This window comes from Somniosus microcephalus, chromosome 19 (genome assembly GCF_052327205.1).
Source record: "Somniosus microcephalus isolate GS21.2 chromosome 19, FLI_Smic_1.0, whole genome shotgun sequence".
NCBI classification, from domain to species: domain Eukaryota; kingdom Metazoa; phylum Chordata; class Chondrichthyes; order Squaliformes; family Somniosidae; genus Somniosus; species Somniosus microcephalus.
Genome location: NC_141005.1, coordinates 21,114,820 through 21,130,127, shown reverse-complemented (window position 1 = coordinate 21,130,127; position 15,308 = coordinate 21,114,820). Strand labels below are relative to the sequence as shown.

Here is a 15,308-nt window from a genome sequence, read left to right as displayed (position 1 = left end):
GACCTTTCTTCAGAATGCTTTGGATGGGAATATGCTTGTATTTTTTTTTAACTATAGCTGTGGTGCACTTGCGCTGTACTGATACTGTGGGAATTTAAATATTTGTGGCTCTGTTTCATTGTGTTTGACCATTTGTTCAATATAGTTTTACTTTGGATTGTAAGCAGTGTATTCCATTTCAACTTCAAGGTGTTTCCCACTGTATATTATTGCTTTTATCCTGATACCCTTACCCCTGAAAACAATGTTAGTTCTGTCTTTCACTGAACTAATGATACCCCAGTGGCTACCACCTGCTGGATTATTGAGTTCCTACAGCTCAATTACAAAGCTGAGAAAGAAATGGCCAAATACGCTAGTTGTAGATGTTTCATTATTTTCCTTTCTTCTACTTTTCTTCCTTCCTCTCCCGAAGGCAATGATTCCTTGCTGAGGTCAGTCACTGCCTGATATCTCAACCAAATGGCCATTTGTCAAGCATGAATCTAGACAGTGATGGGAAGTTGTTCAGTCGTATCCTCACTATGTCCACATACGTGCACTTCCAGTGAGTGTAGTCGGATAGCGCTCATGAGCGTGATCTTTATATTTGATAAGCTCTAAGCACAATTTAGCCCGTTACTTATTGAAGGAGGAAAACAATATTCTTTGGGGAAGTATTTACAATAAAGTACTACCCCACTATGTATTAGCTTTTGTTAGAAAAATCTTCTAAACACAAGAGAAGTTAGTCACTGGCACTGCAGTACAGGAAACTCTCGATTTACCGGCACCTAAATAACCGGAAATCTCTGTTAACCGGCAAAATTCAGGAGTAGGTTCAGGTAAGTTTTACTTCATATTAGTGGCTGTTCCTGGATCTGTGGCCATGTAACCGGGGTTCCTGCACCTGTTCCTGTGCAACAGGGACGCTTGGTCTGTGGCCGGGGTTCCTGCACCTGTTGCCATGCAACAGGGACGCCTGGATCTGTGGCCGTGTACGGGGCTCTCGTACCTTTTACTATACCTCTCTGTAATCCGGACTTTTTGATAAACTGGCACCACGCCGGTCCTGTCGGTGCCGGATAAAAAAGAGTTTCCTGTACCTATATCACTGGGCCCAGGTACTAGCAATACTTAGTATTGTATTAGTTAATGGCTTACACTTTGGATCAGCAGGCTGACTGCATCTGTTGCTGACGTCAGCTGCGCCCGTGTGAGGATCACAACCTGATCAAAAATGTCCGGCAGTCTTTGTGCTACCAATATCTCTCAACATTTATGGCCTTCACCCCTATTTTTCTTCTTGATCCTCAAATTACTGGCACTGGTTGGCAGCCCTCCACCACCTCGCCGATGTGGTTATTCTTTATATGTGAGCTTTGATTACATTTGCCAGCAGAATGTTCAACTGTGGGATATGCACCAGTGAAACCAATTCTGTTCTCTCCCAATGCCTCCTAGAAGAAATCACGAGATCAGAAGTGGGGAAACTTGTATGGATTTCTCCACCTGCTCCTCGGCTTTGAGGTGCTGAGACCATTTGCTGCCCTCACTGAGATTAGATAACTCAACCCAGCCCATTGAGACATCCTGGTTTATATGGCTTAATAATGCTACACCAGGACTTGCATCTGCAGTGCTTTTAATAAAAAGTACCTTGTACATTAAGTGGGAAGAAAAATCAGTAGTATTTTGGGTAAAGGGCAGCTGCGATACTTCAAGATAGCTGTTGCATTATCTTTAGGGTAAATGCATATTGAAATTATACAGAAGATAGCGAAAGAAACTCGCTCAACAAAAACAGTGAAGCCTTTCTGACAATCCTATAATTGTGGAATATATCATGTGTACAATGTTATCTGAACCCTTGCTTTGGACACATTCTGAGGTTTTGCACAGTTTTTTCTCAGATAAGCTCTCCCACTGGAACGGTGCCATCCAAATTTATACTCTCTACTGTTGTGGTAGGATGATTGGAATATTTCACAAATTGACGCCAGCTGACAGGAAGGGAGGGTTTTAATGAGAACTGTTATTAAGTGTCGCACACCTGTCTTTATGTATGTACTGTATATTGCTATCGTGTGTATATATACTCAACTGTCTTCTCCCTTCTTCCTCCTTTGCCAGATTTCTGCTGGGGTACAGTAACACACACACCAGCAATTCTCTGGTACCTCAGCAAGTGGCCATTCTTCATCCATGAGCTCAGACATTTTATGTTAACGGACTATTTGGCTGCTGAAAGCACCACAGGCAGCCTTGAGCTAGTCTTCACCCACTCTCCGGCAGGTGTCGCTGGATAGCAGCTGGGAGTGGGGATCCCTGGCTAATTTTTTTTTCCAACTCTCGCTCCCAAGGCTTTGAGGCCATTTGCAACATGCCACCCTGGTTGAGATCAGATAGTTTTACACAGATTTATGATCAAAGATCGACTTCCTTAAGTCAGTATTGCTCAACCTCCTTAAGTCAGTACTGCTCAATTCCATGCTACGTGTTGTACTTACCAGCTGAATATTGGGGCCAAATGACATTTTTATGGTGAAATGGGTCTACAAAGTATGCAGGAGTTATTCAAAATGAATCGGCGATCAGCATATCATTTTGATTTCATGCCGTTGGTGCTTCAGCCATGTTATTAAGTGTTTGTAATCTTATTGTATAGACTAATCAATAAATATCTTTGCACTTCTTTCTTGAATGCAACTCTTGGGATAAAAGGCACCTGTAAGTAATGCAAAACAAAATAGCTCCTTCTAGGCCTGATAGTTGAAGATCAGTGTAATGTGTGCTAGGATACTTCTTTTAAAACTGAGGTGTCATTGTTACAGTACAGCATGTTGTGAGCCTGATGTTTAACATCAGCCTATGATTCTAACCTCAAATTTTGTCATTGTGGTGATTGAACTTCCTTGAGTTGGATTAAAGATCAGGCATCTCAGCCTAATGAGAATGTGATGATCTGTTTAGCCGCTGACTCCGTCTGCTTTGCACTGATATCATCAGACAGTGTTTTGAAGGTTGCTGATACGCAGCACTTTTATATTAAGAACCAAATGTGCACGCAGCACACTAAAGTATTCACTTAAAATTCTGAACTAGTATAGTATCATGCTAGATCAGTGTTGCCATATTGACGCATGTATAGCCCACCCCTGAATATTAACTGCACCCCAAACTGGATCCCCCCTTGCCACCAGGAAGAGTTATTACGATATACACAACCCACACCTCTAAATTTAGACTTTTTTAAATATGGCATTACAGTAAATTATTTTTGTCACAGGCCACATCGCAAGCACTTGATGGCCATTCTCAGCAATGCTCCAACACATGACACCATGGAGGGATAGGCTGGCCCTTCAATTTCCCATAAGTTGAGCTCCTGGGGCAATGCTTGGAGCAGCAGCAGCACTGATGACTGCCACAGTGACAGATGAGATGGGTCACAAACAATGTTCCCTTTAATTTTTGGGGGGATGTGTGGCCCTTTTAACAGGCTGCGTGGCCCATTCAAATTTCTGCGGATGTGCGATTTTTCCATTCAAAAGCCGGTGACCGGCCTGCGCGGGACCTCCAGAGCGCTGGCAGCCACGCAGCTTAATGGAAACATTGGCCACAAGTACTGCCTCCAGCAGCCCATATTATGAGTAACACTGTCCTGGATGATCGTGTGACTTCATGGGATCTCCGGTTGTCATAGCAATCAAGACACCAAATCACAGCATTGAAGACCATCAAATATAATTCCACAGTAAAATAAAATATTGCATCCTTGTGATATTGTTGAATTTGATTTGGGAGGAAGAATTGGGTCGGTACCACAGGACTGTTGTCCCTTTGATGAGGACACTGGAATCATACTGGGGTACAATTCCAAGAGTGTAGCACTCCACCGCTGCTCCGGCTGAGATAAGCTAACAGATCAGAAAATCAGGGATCTAACCTGGGATGTTCCTCGCCTATATGGCTCTGTACCAGACCAGGCTGTGAACTTGTACACTGAGCCGTCTGGGAGTATCACCTTACTTTTTCTTGAACAATGCCCACTTCATAGCTTTTAAATGGCTTCATGGCTTAACCAAGTTTGCCAAAACCTGCTGGCTGCACTGGTTTGGAAATCGCTATCACAGAAAACCGTTTAAAATATTGTGCTGCTCATTGTTTATGTTACTTCATTAATAATGGTGTTCTTTATCCTCTGTCTTCAGCAGTTTAGATTTGTCAGAACTCGCAAAGGCAGCAAAGAAAAAGCTTCAGTCTGTAAGTTTTCTTGGCCTAACTGATGTGTCTTGTGGCAGAATATAAGACTGGCATACAAAGAGCCTGAATTTGAATCCTAGCCTCAAAAATATTATACTAAGGTGCCTATTGCACGTATGTTTGGGAAGATTTGGTTTCCTGTGCGCATTCCTCATCAAGAACTACATATCCTCATTCACACTGCACTCCGTATCTTGCAGATCTGGTTCCCAGAGAATGCAAATGGATCCTCGAGAAGCTGGTTAAAATGTTTAATTACTTTGCACATTGCACAGCGAGAACTAGAAGTGTCTAGTGCTCAGTAATATGTGCAATTTTAGTGCTGCATTTACCATTTGGCCTGATCAGTTTGCCTGTTGATGGTGTCACAGTGATCATATTTAGATCATTACATATTTTCTCTCTCTCTTTGTGGTGCATGATGTGAAGACCTAGATAAGTACTGGATAGAAGGGATTTCAACTTCTACCAGACATAATTCCAAACAGGATATGTATATAGAACAATGTATTTAAAAGTAACTCCACCATCCGCCTCTCCCTCCGTTCTTCCACAGAACCATCTAGATCTTGCCGTGGGTGGAAATAGAAGTAGTCATAATTCCACCTTCCCACAGCCAGTTCCTCAGGACTGGTCCGGTAGTCATGAATACTGATGTAGTGCTTTTCTTTCACAATCATTAGGTGCTCATTGATGCCTTTTGGCAGGTTATTTAATTTCACTAATCTGATTGCACAAGTCCTGCACCAGTAGTGACAGTACCTCATCTGCCTGCTGTACCAGAAGAATGTATAGCTGGCATCATGTCCACAGTTACTTCTCTCTAGCTGACCTGGTCTCACTCTGTGCAGGAATGTCAATGTCATGGTGAGCCAGTTCTTGTGTTACCAAGGCAGTTTTCCACTTGGCTCTTTCTGTATCATCTTTCATCAAGAAGAGTTATGATATTCCAGGAAACCAAAGTCATAGCTTTTTTTATTGCATGCTTTATGACCAAAGTGTAAAATCTATACAGGAAACTTTGTGCTATCCGGCACCGACGGGACCGAGCTGTTGCCGTCCCATCAAAACTGCCGGACAAACCAGCGCTAATGTTAAAACATACGGAAGCTTTTGAGCTCCGTATCTAGCAACAAACCCTGTTGCAACAGCTTCTAAACAGTCGGCCGTAGCTTGCAAGCATCTCTGTAGCTAAGCAACAGCTTTAGCTAGACCTTGCAGAGCCTGACTAGTGGAAAAAAAAGCAACGAAAAGAAAAAAAACTTACTGAACCGACTCCTGAATTTTGCTGGTGGCTCGAGCATTCCGGACAGTTAACCTCCGGATAAACCAAAGTTTCCTGTAGTTTGATGGTCTGGCTTGACTGTCAAGAGGCAGGAATTGTTGTCATCTTTTCTAACCTATTCCTCGTGTGGGGTGATGAGTGCAAACGTTAAAGAAGATCGCTTAGTCATTTGGAATGTGCCCCAGGTAACCAATCGCTTGCATTCAAGTTTGCAGGTATGGCTCCAACATCACCACGTCTGTTAGTTCACCACTCGGATAGCATTGTAGGGCCTCTATCTCCTCCCCCAGCAAAAAAAAGAAAATGGGTTTTAGTGAAATTAGTTTGCACTGAGCCATTAATACACTCATCCCTCAGTTTGTGCTGCCAAGACAGGGAGGTTGACAAACTTTAAATGCAGTCTGTGAGGTTTGACACAGAATCTCTAAGCCCACTTCACCTTGTGGTATAGCAGTAGGCGCTGTTGTGGCTGGGGACTGCGGATTCTCTATTTCCGTAGCCTTAAATTTCAGCCCCTATGCAGGATGGTCAGAGTGTGCGTGGGTGGTTTCTGCTGTTTAACATGCCTCTTACCATTTGACCTTCCCAGCATGGATGACGTAATTGGCAGCAAGGCTACCATTGGTATTGCTCTTCAAGTTAGGAGGCACACGAACTCCTTCCCTACACTTAGATTGCAGTCAAAAAAGTGAGGGAGGGAACGATATGGAGATTTTGCTGGGAGCCAACGAGGAAGATTTCTTGCCAATTTCTTTTTTCGTAAGTCTTGGGAAAGATGAACTTGGAAGGAGTTAAATCAATCGCAATCTTTTAACTTAATATGTTCAGGTTCTTTTATTCAGTTCACAATTCCTTTTCATACTTCAAGCCTTTTTCAAACTGCCTCTCTAGTTTAATGTAGAATGTATATTAAGTGGCATCTTAAACATTCTCAAAGCACTGTGAATGGTTTATGTAGTTGCATGTTAGTTACATTTTATTTCTGGAGTAGTAACATGTTCTTTCTGCTTCTGTTTCTAGTTAAGTAATCACTTATTTGAGGAACTAGCTATGGATGTGTATGATGAAGTAGATCGAAGGGAGACTGATGCAGGTGAGGATTGAGCTGTGAAGTGTAATCCAATATTGTGATACTTTAGCAATCTTGCTTGCTGTTCTGAAAAGGGAGCTCTGTTTTAGATAATCTATGCAAAATTCTCCTTGGCTCTTTAAAAAAAAAAAAAAAAAAAGTTCACAGGTCTTTCTCATAGCCTGCTTGTTTTCTCCGAGCACAGCACGTCAAAGTTGTGGGGGAAACCACCCAGTAGAAATGATACCAGAGCATTGGCCTCTCAACTTAGAACCTCCAATTTTTAGCTAACATTTACTCCGAGCCTAAATCTTGTTCCTGGAGGATGAGTTTACTGGTTTTAGCTGGGTCCGATGGGATCGGACACCAGTTTTGGCTAAGGGGTCTTCTTTGTACTAACTGATCATGTCCCCTTGCAGGACAAACTAAAAAATAAATTGACCTCCGTGGAAGAACGAAAAATGTGCATTTATATTCTGCATAATTACTTCTCTTGCAAATGTCTCGAAGCATTTTGCATGCAGTGAATTTGTTTGTAATAAGGTGCCTGTGGCTATCTAAGCAACTGTAGCAGCCATTTTACGCAATAAACCACAATAAGATGAATGATCGTTTAACCTGGTTTTGTTGGTTGAGGGAGGAATGCTGGGCCAAGTCCCCCAGCTAGGGGTGTGTGAGTGAGCGAGAATATCTCCAGTTTGATTGCTCACAGTAAGTCAGTGTAAACAGTCTCTTAGTTTGTAGTGTTGTCGGCTCTCTCTGTGTGCCTCTCCTGTTTGGCCATTTGTCAATTCCCTATTCCACTCATTGCCACATCATGTAATAGAGTCATTAAAGTTGGTGCCTAGCAGTAAGTTGGAAACCATAAATTATAAAGTGATCTGGAGTCTGAGATACATTGAACCTGTGTCTACTAATGCTGTGTATATCTTCGTGCTCTATGCTGCCCATTTCTGCATGACCACGTTATCCCAGCCATCTATGTATTGCCAAGACTTTGTGCTTCCCCACACTCTACAGCATTTATCTCTCCACTGACCATAGTATGGTAAGTAAGCTGGTTCCCAACACTAAGTTGAGAACCAGTAACTTATTTTTAAAGTGCTTATAATGCCACAAACAATTCATTCGTTTCTAACTTAGTGAGGAAGTGAGATGGAGGGCCAGAGGTAAGGTTGCGAAGATGGTTAGTAGGAGCAGTGGAGGCTGGAGTCATGGGCAGCAGCTGTCAAGAAGAGCGTGGTTGGCTCCAGCAAGAAGAGTGGGATCAGCAAGGTGGGGTGGAGGGGGGCCAGCAGCAATGTTAAAAGATACAGCCTGGTTGGGGCTTCTATCACTGTGTGCACTTGGAAATGGCACTTTCAGGATAAGCTGGGTGGGGGTGCGGGGGATAGAGACTTAACTTGGAACAGTAACATGGTTTGGGATGGCTGTCGGAGCATCAAGAGCGCACTTCCCCCTTTTGAGATGGAGTGAATGTACAGGTGGGAGAGCGTGGGCCTTGTAGAGATTCAGATGGAGGGGAGCTGATGTATGGAGGAACTCCCAGTAGAGTTCGGGATCACTCAACTATTGCAACATTAGAGCTGGGTGACTTGTGCTACAAGTGTTGGGAGGACTAAATACAAGCATTAGCGTTGCCTATTATAATCCTGTTGCACTAGGTATTATCAATGTTACAAAAGCATTACTAAATTATGACAACAGGAAATAGGTGTGACAGAGGAAAATTTAGGAATTTATATATTTATTTATATTATTTAAGTAGCTTTCTAGATAACCTGCATTTTCATGGATGTGAAGACACCACCTTCATTCTGGTATAATGGGCACATAGTTGCACAAGGGACCACAACAGTAGCATCTTAAGTCACAAGTAGAGTCATAGATTTATACAGCACAAAGAGGCCCTTCGGCCCATCGTGTCCGCGCCGGCCATCAAGCCCTATCCTAATCCCATTTTCCAGCACTTAGTCCGTAGCCTTGTATGCTATGGCGTTTCAAGTGCTCATCCAAATGCTTCTTGAATGTTGAGAGGGTTCCTGCCTCTACCACCCTCTGGGTGAAAAAGTTTTTCCTCAAATCCCCTCTAAACCTCCTGCCCCTTACCTTGAAACTATGCCCCCTGGTTATTGACCCCTCTACTAAGGGGAAAAGTTCCTTTCTATCTACGCCCCTCATAATTTTGTGCCCCTCATAATTTTGTACACCTCAATCAGGTCCCCCCTCAGCCTTCTCTGCTCTAAGGAAAACAACCCCAGTCTGTCCAGTCTCTCTTCATAGCTGAAGCGCTCCAGCCCAGGTAACATCCTGGTGAATCTCCTCTGCACCCTCTCCAATGCAATCACATCCTTCCTATAGTGTGGCGACCAGAACTGCACACAGTATTCCAGCTGTGGCCTAACTAGCATTTTGTACAGCTCCATCATAACCTCCCTGCTCTTGCCTTCATTAGCCGAGACATAGAATATAAGTATCCCATATGCCTTTTTAACCACCTTATCTACCTGTCCTGCTGCCTTCAGGGATCTATGTACATGCACACTGATCCTCTGTCCTCCCTAGGATCCTACCATTCATTGTGTATTCCCTTGTCTTGTTAGTCCTCCCAAAATGTATCACCTCACACTTTTCAGGGTTAAATTCCATTTGCCACTGTTCTGCCCATCTGACCAACCCGTCTATCGTCCTGTAGCCTGAGGCTTCCCTCCTCGCTATTTACCACTCCACCAATTTTTGTGTCATCTGCGAACTTACTGACCATACCTCCTACATTCATATCTAAATAATTAATGTACACTACAAACAGCAAAGGACCCAGCACTGATCCCTGCGGTACACCACTGGACACAGGCTTCCAGTCACACAAACAACCTTCGACCATCACCCTCTGCCTCCTGCCACTAAGCCAGTTTTGGATCCAATGTGCCAAATTGCCCTGGATCTCATGGGCTCTTCTTGAACAATCTTCCATGCGGGACTTTGTCAAAAGCTTTACTGAAGTCCATGTAGACTACATCAACTGCACTACCCTCATCCACACACCTAGTCACCCCCTCTCAAAATTCAGTCAAATTGGTTAGACATGATCCCTCCCTGACAAAGCCATGCTGACTATCCTTGCCCCTCCAAGTGGAGACTAATTCTGCCCTCAGAATTTTTTCCAATAATTTCCCTACCACTGATGTTAGGCTCACTCATATGGCCTCGTTAGAGGAACCTGCTAAGATATCATCCCTCCTTACAGCAGTAATTGACTCCTTGATTAATATTGCGACACCCACTCCTCTTTTACACCCCCCTCTGTCTCGCCTGAAGATTCTATACACCGGAATATTGAGCTGCCAGTCCTGCCCCTCCCTCAACCATGTCTCTGTGATAGCAACAATATCATACTCCCATGTGTTCATCAACACCTTCAATTCCTCTGCCTTACTCGCAAGACTCCTTGCATTAAAATAAATGCCATCCAGCCTTGCCATACTCCCTTGTGCCGTTACATATTTGCTCTGCCTTCCAGGCTGACTTGTTTTTTCCTCTCTTTGGCTGTGCATCACCCCCTACTATAGCTCCACTCCGTAACCCATCCCCCTGCCAAGTTAGTTTAAACCCCCCGCAACAGTACTAGCAAACCTGCAAGAATGTTGGTCCCGTTCCGGTTCAGGTGCAACCTCTCCGATTTGTACAGGCCCCAGCTTCCCCAGAAGCAGACCCAGTGATCCAAGAAACTAAAGCCCTCCCTCCTGCACCAACTCTTTAGCCACGCATTCATCTGCTCTATCCTCCTATTCCTATACTCACGAGCGCGTGGCACCGGGAGTAATCCAGAGATTACAACCTTTGAGGTCCTGCTTTTTAATCTGCTACCTAGCTCCCTAAATTCTTGTTGCAGGACCTCATCCCTCTTTCTACCTATGTCATTGGTACCAATGTGAACCACGACCTCTGAATGTTCGCCCTCCCCCTTCAGAATGCCCTGCAGCCGTTCAGTGACATCCTTGACCCTGGCACCAGGGAGGCAACATACCATCCTGGAGTCACGTCTGCGGCCACAGAAACATTTATCTGTTCCCCTTACGATAGAATCCCCTATCACTATTGCTCTCCCACTCTTTTTCCTCCCCTCCTGTGCAGCTGAGCCACTTGTAGTGCCACGGACTTGGCTCTTGCTGCATTCCCCTGAGAAACCATCTCCCCCAGCAGTATTCAAAACGGAAAATCTGTTGGAGCGGGAGATGGACCCAGGGGACTCCTGCACTACCTTCCTAGTTCTTTTACTCTGTCTGGCGGTCACCCATTCCCTGTCTGCCTGTGAACTCTCTACCTGCGGTGTGACCACCTCGTTAAATGTGCTATCCACGACGATCTCAGCTTTGCGGATGCTCCAAAGTGACTCCAGCCGCAGCTCCAGCTCCGAAAAGCGGATTTCGAGTAGCTGCAGCTAGAGACACTTCCTGCACATGTGTTCGCCCTGGACACCAAAAGTGTCCCTGACTTCCCACATAGCACAGGAGGAGCACACCACACTGCTGAGCTGCCCTGCCATGTCCTAACCTTAACTTACTCCCTTTACTTCCTTTAAATTAAAGGATATTAACTACACTCGGGACCTTGCTTCACTTTAAACGCTACTTACTCTAAACTAGAGACCTTACTTTTACTTCAACGACTGGACTGTAGAAATACTTACCAGTCAGCTCCTTCCCTGGTTGTGACGTCACTTTAGTGGTTTCGCTGTTGTTGTTGTTTGACTGCTCCCGCTCTCGGACTCTTTCCCAACTCGCAGCACTCCTCTGCAGCGCTCTTTTATGGCCGCTCCGCCTTCTCTCCGGTTCCGCTGCCGCTCCCACACAGGTCCGCCGCCTCCGGTGTCGGGCCTCCTCTGCCGCGCTCCTTTATGGCCGCTCTGCCTTCTCTCAGGTCCCGCTGCTGCTCCCACACCGGTCTGCCTCCTCCGGTCTCGGTAAGCTGATTTATTGGTCGCTTTAATTTCTGTGACACGATCAGAACTCAATCACATTAAATCTTGCAAGAGATGGGTTAAAAATTAATTTTTAATTTCCAATATAGTTAACATCCCTTTGCATTGATCATGCTGGAGTGTGAGAAAGGAAAGCATGGTTTTGTAGATCGGCTACTTTACAATTACGGAATCTACTTGGAATAGTCTCTGGATTTGGTTTTTGTACACTCTGAGATGCAATGATAAATATAGGCCAGAGTGGTTGCCTTGACTTTCTATATATTTTTTGCACACAACTGGATAAAAGTGTTCAAGTTAACTGATTTTTCTATGCACAGTTTGGCTGACAACTCAAAACCACAGCACCCTGGTAACTGAGACAACAGTCATTCCCTTCCTTCCTGTGAATCCAGAGTATTCGTCAACTAGGAATCAGGCAAGTTTTCAATAAATGCTTTGTTGCTGCAAGCACTGTAAAAGGGAGGAACTAGTCGGACGAATTGTCACATCATCTAGTTGATATCTGTATGCTTACTTGTATCATCAAAATAGAAAGTGTTAATACAGCGCAGGTAAATCAGCTTGTGAAAGAGAAGAAATAGGTTAGCATTTAGAGTGGAGACCCTTTGTCAGTTCTACAAAAAGTCTCCACCTGTAATGTTAACCTGTCTTTCCAGATATTGCTGGATCTGCTGTGCATTACCAGCATTTTCTGTTTTAGATTTTCAGTATTAAGTGTTCCTTTTATCTCTAGTCTTCTGTTGCTAGGTTTTATACTTTTAAATTGTTGTCTGGAGGTAATCAGGAAGCTAACATCTACTTATCGATGATGTAAAGTCATGAAGTTCAGTTCTGGGGATTTGATTACAGGAAACTTTGGTTTATCCGGAGGTTAACTGTCCAGAATGCGCGATCCACCGGCAAAATTCAGGAGTCGGCTCAGTAAGTTTTTTTTCTTTTCGTTGCTTTTTTTTCACCAGTCAGGCTCTGCAAGGTCTCGCTAAAGCTGTTGCTTAGCTACAGAGACGCTTGCAAGCTACGGCTGACTGTTTAGAAGTTGTTAGGGTTTGTTGCTAGATACGGAGCTCAAAAGCTCCGTATGTTTTAACATTAGCGCTGGTTTGTCCAGCAGTTTTGATGAGACGGCAACAGCTCGGTCCCGTCGGTGCCGGATATCACAAAGTTTCCTGTATCATAGAACTACTGTCTTCCTGCAGATTGGAGGGTGGCAAATGTAACCCCACTATTTAAAAAAGGAGGGAGAGAGAAAACAGGGAACTACAGCCTAACATCAGTAGTAGGGAAAATGCTAGTCTATTATAAAGATTGTGATAACAGGACACTTAGAAAATATCAACGGGATTAGACAAAGTCAACATGGATTTATGAAAGGGAAATCGTGTTTGACAAACCTACTGGAGTTTTTTGAGGATGTAACTGGTAGAATAGATAAGGGAGAACCAGTGGATGTGGTGTATTTGGATTTTCAGAAGGCCTTTGATAAAGTCCCACATAAGAGGTTAGTGTGGAAAATTAAAGCACATGGGATAGGGGGTAATATACTGGCATGGATTGAAAATTGGTTAACAGACAGGAAACCGAGAGTAGGAATAAATGGGTGGCAGGTGGTGACTAGTGGGGTACCGCAGGGATCAGTGCTTGGGCCCCAGCTATTCACAATATATATCAATGATTTGAATGAGAGAACCAAATGTAATATTTCCAAGTGTGCTGACGACACGAAACTAGGTGGGATTGTGAGTTGTGAGGAGGATGTAAAGAGGCTTCAAGGTGATTTAGACAAGTTGAGTGAGTGGGCAAATACATGGCAGATGCAGTATAATGTGGATAAATGTGAAGTTATCCACTTTGGAAGGAAAAACAGAAAGGCAGATTATTATTTAAATGGTGATAGCTTGGGAAATGTTGATGTACAAAGGGACCTGGGTGTCTTTGTACACCAGTCACTGAAAGCAAACATGCAGGTGCAGCAAACAGTTAGGAAGGCAAATGGTATGTTGGCCTTCATTGCAAGAGGATTTGAGTACAGGAGCAAGGATGTCTTACTACAGTTATACAGGGCCTTGGTGAGACCACACCTGGAGTACTGTGTGCAATTTTGGTCGCCTTATCTAAGAAAGCATATACTTGCCATAGAGGGAGTGCAGCGAAGGTTCACTAGACTGATTCCTGGGATGGCAGGACTGTCGTATGAGGAGAGATTGGGTCGACTAGGCCTGTATTCACTGGAGTTTAGAAGAATGAGAGGGGATCTCATTGAAACGTATACAATTCTGACAGAGCTAGACAGACTGGATGCAGGGAGGATATTTCCCCTGGCTGGGGGGTCCAGAACCAGGGGTCACAGTCTCAGGATATGGGGTAGGACATTTAGGACTGAGATGAGGAGAAATTTCTTCACTCGGAGAGTGGTGAACCTGTGGAATTCTCTACCACAGAAGGCTGTGGAGGCCAAGTCACTGAATATATTTAAGAAGGAGATAAATTTCTAGACACAAAAGGCATCAAGGGGTATGGGGAGAGAGCGGGAATATGGTATTGAGATAGAGGATCAGCCATGATCATATTGAATGGTGGAGCAGGCTCGATGGGCTGAATGGCCTACTGCTCCTATTTTTCTATGTTTCTATGTCTTCATTCATAACGTCATTGCTACTAAGATGTTGTACACATTCAGACTCTTATCTGTACTTTCCTTTTATTGTAAATTACAGGGAAGACAGAAGCTGGCCCGGTTTAACGCTCATGAGTTTGCCACTCTGGTAATTGATATTTTAAGTGATGCCAAACGGAGACAACTGGGGAATCCTGTCACTAGTCCTAAAGGTATGTGTGCTTTTACCCATTTAAAATATATCAGCTTTCAAAATGCATTGCAGTTATTAGTGGAGCCTGGATTAAAATGCAGAATCCTAATGTACTATTCCCATTCACCGTCACTTTGTGTAGAGGTCTTCCTCATGCAAACATAATCTTTGGCAAGTTCATTGTGTTCATCAGGACTCAACTGTATCACTGAAGTGAAAGGAGACAGGGGAGTGCCACATCTGTGCACTTATCATAAATCTATACCAACAGATCATTTTCCAAAGATCAGTTGTTGGTTATCAGTTAATAAAATTAGAAGAGTTTAATCTTTCATTTAGTGTGGATCGTTGCACACTGACACTGAGTGTACTGGCTGGCCATTCTGTAACAGCTGTTCCTACAAAAAACAAGTGAAGAAAATGTCCCATAAACTGTGAAATGTGTATGTGAGAAGAACAGGTACGCTGAAGTTTAAGAAAGGTGTAATCTACTCTGAATTTCAGATGACTGTTGAAACATCTGTATCAGTGAGATTTCTGCCTTGCGATCATCCCCAGTTATCTATAGTTCTCAGTTTAGAGTTTAACTTGTTTTGTTCATATTTATAATAAAGCTTAAACAGATGAGATATTTTGAACTATTTATGTAGCAGTTTAAACTTTATTCAATAATTTGCTGTCTGAATTCTTGCCATACCATGCTGTATTTTATTTTATTCAACATGCTGCTATATTTCACAGAATCACACAGAATCACAGAAACCCCACAGTGCAGATAGAGGCCATTTCGGCCCATCGAGCCTGCACCGACACATATCCCACCCGATCCCCGTAACCCCTACATCAACACATATCCCACCCTATCCCCGTGTATTTAATCCCCCTAACACTAAGGGTCAATTTATCATAGCCAATCAA

The 15,308-nt window shown here is 43.7% G+C and overlaps 1 protein-coding gene across 10 annotated transcripts in view; it reads left to right on the top strand.

Moving 5' to 3' along the window:
* The window catches only part of git2a (G protein-coupled receptor kinase interacting ArfGAP 2a), a 99,369-nt gene that overhangs the window by 44,048 nt on the left and 40,013 nt on the right, over window positions 1-15,308 (top strand). For 8 of the 10 annotated variants that reach the window (XM_085961331.1, XM_085961333.1, XM_085961334.1 and 5 more), the window contains exons 9-12: window positions 4,194-4,245; window positions 6,551-6,623; window positions 11,901-11,998; window positions 14,298-14,409. In XM_085961331.1, the coding sequence (XP_085817457.1) occupies window positions 4,194-4,245; window positions 6,551-6,623; window positions 11,901-11,998; window positions 14,298-14,409 (335 nt within the window). The remainder of the gene's footprint in view (window positions 1-4,193; window positions 4,246-6,550; window positions 6,624-11,900; window positions 11,999-14,297; window positions 14,410-15,308) is intronic. The other 2 variants (XM_085961332.1, XM_085961340.1) reach the window with 1 other exon arrangement.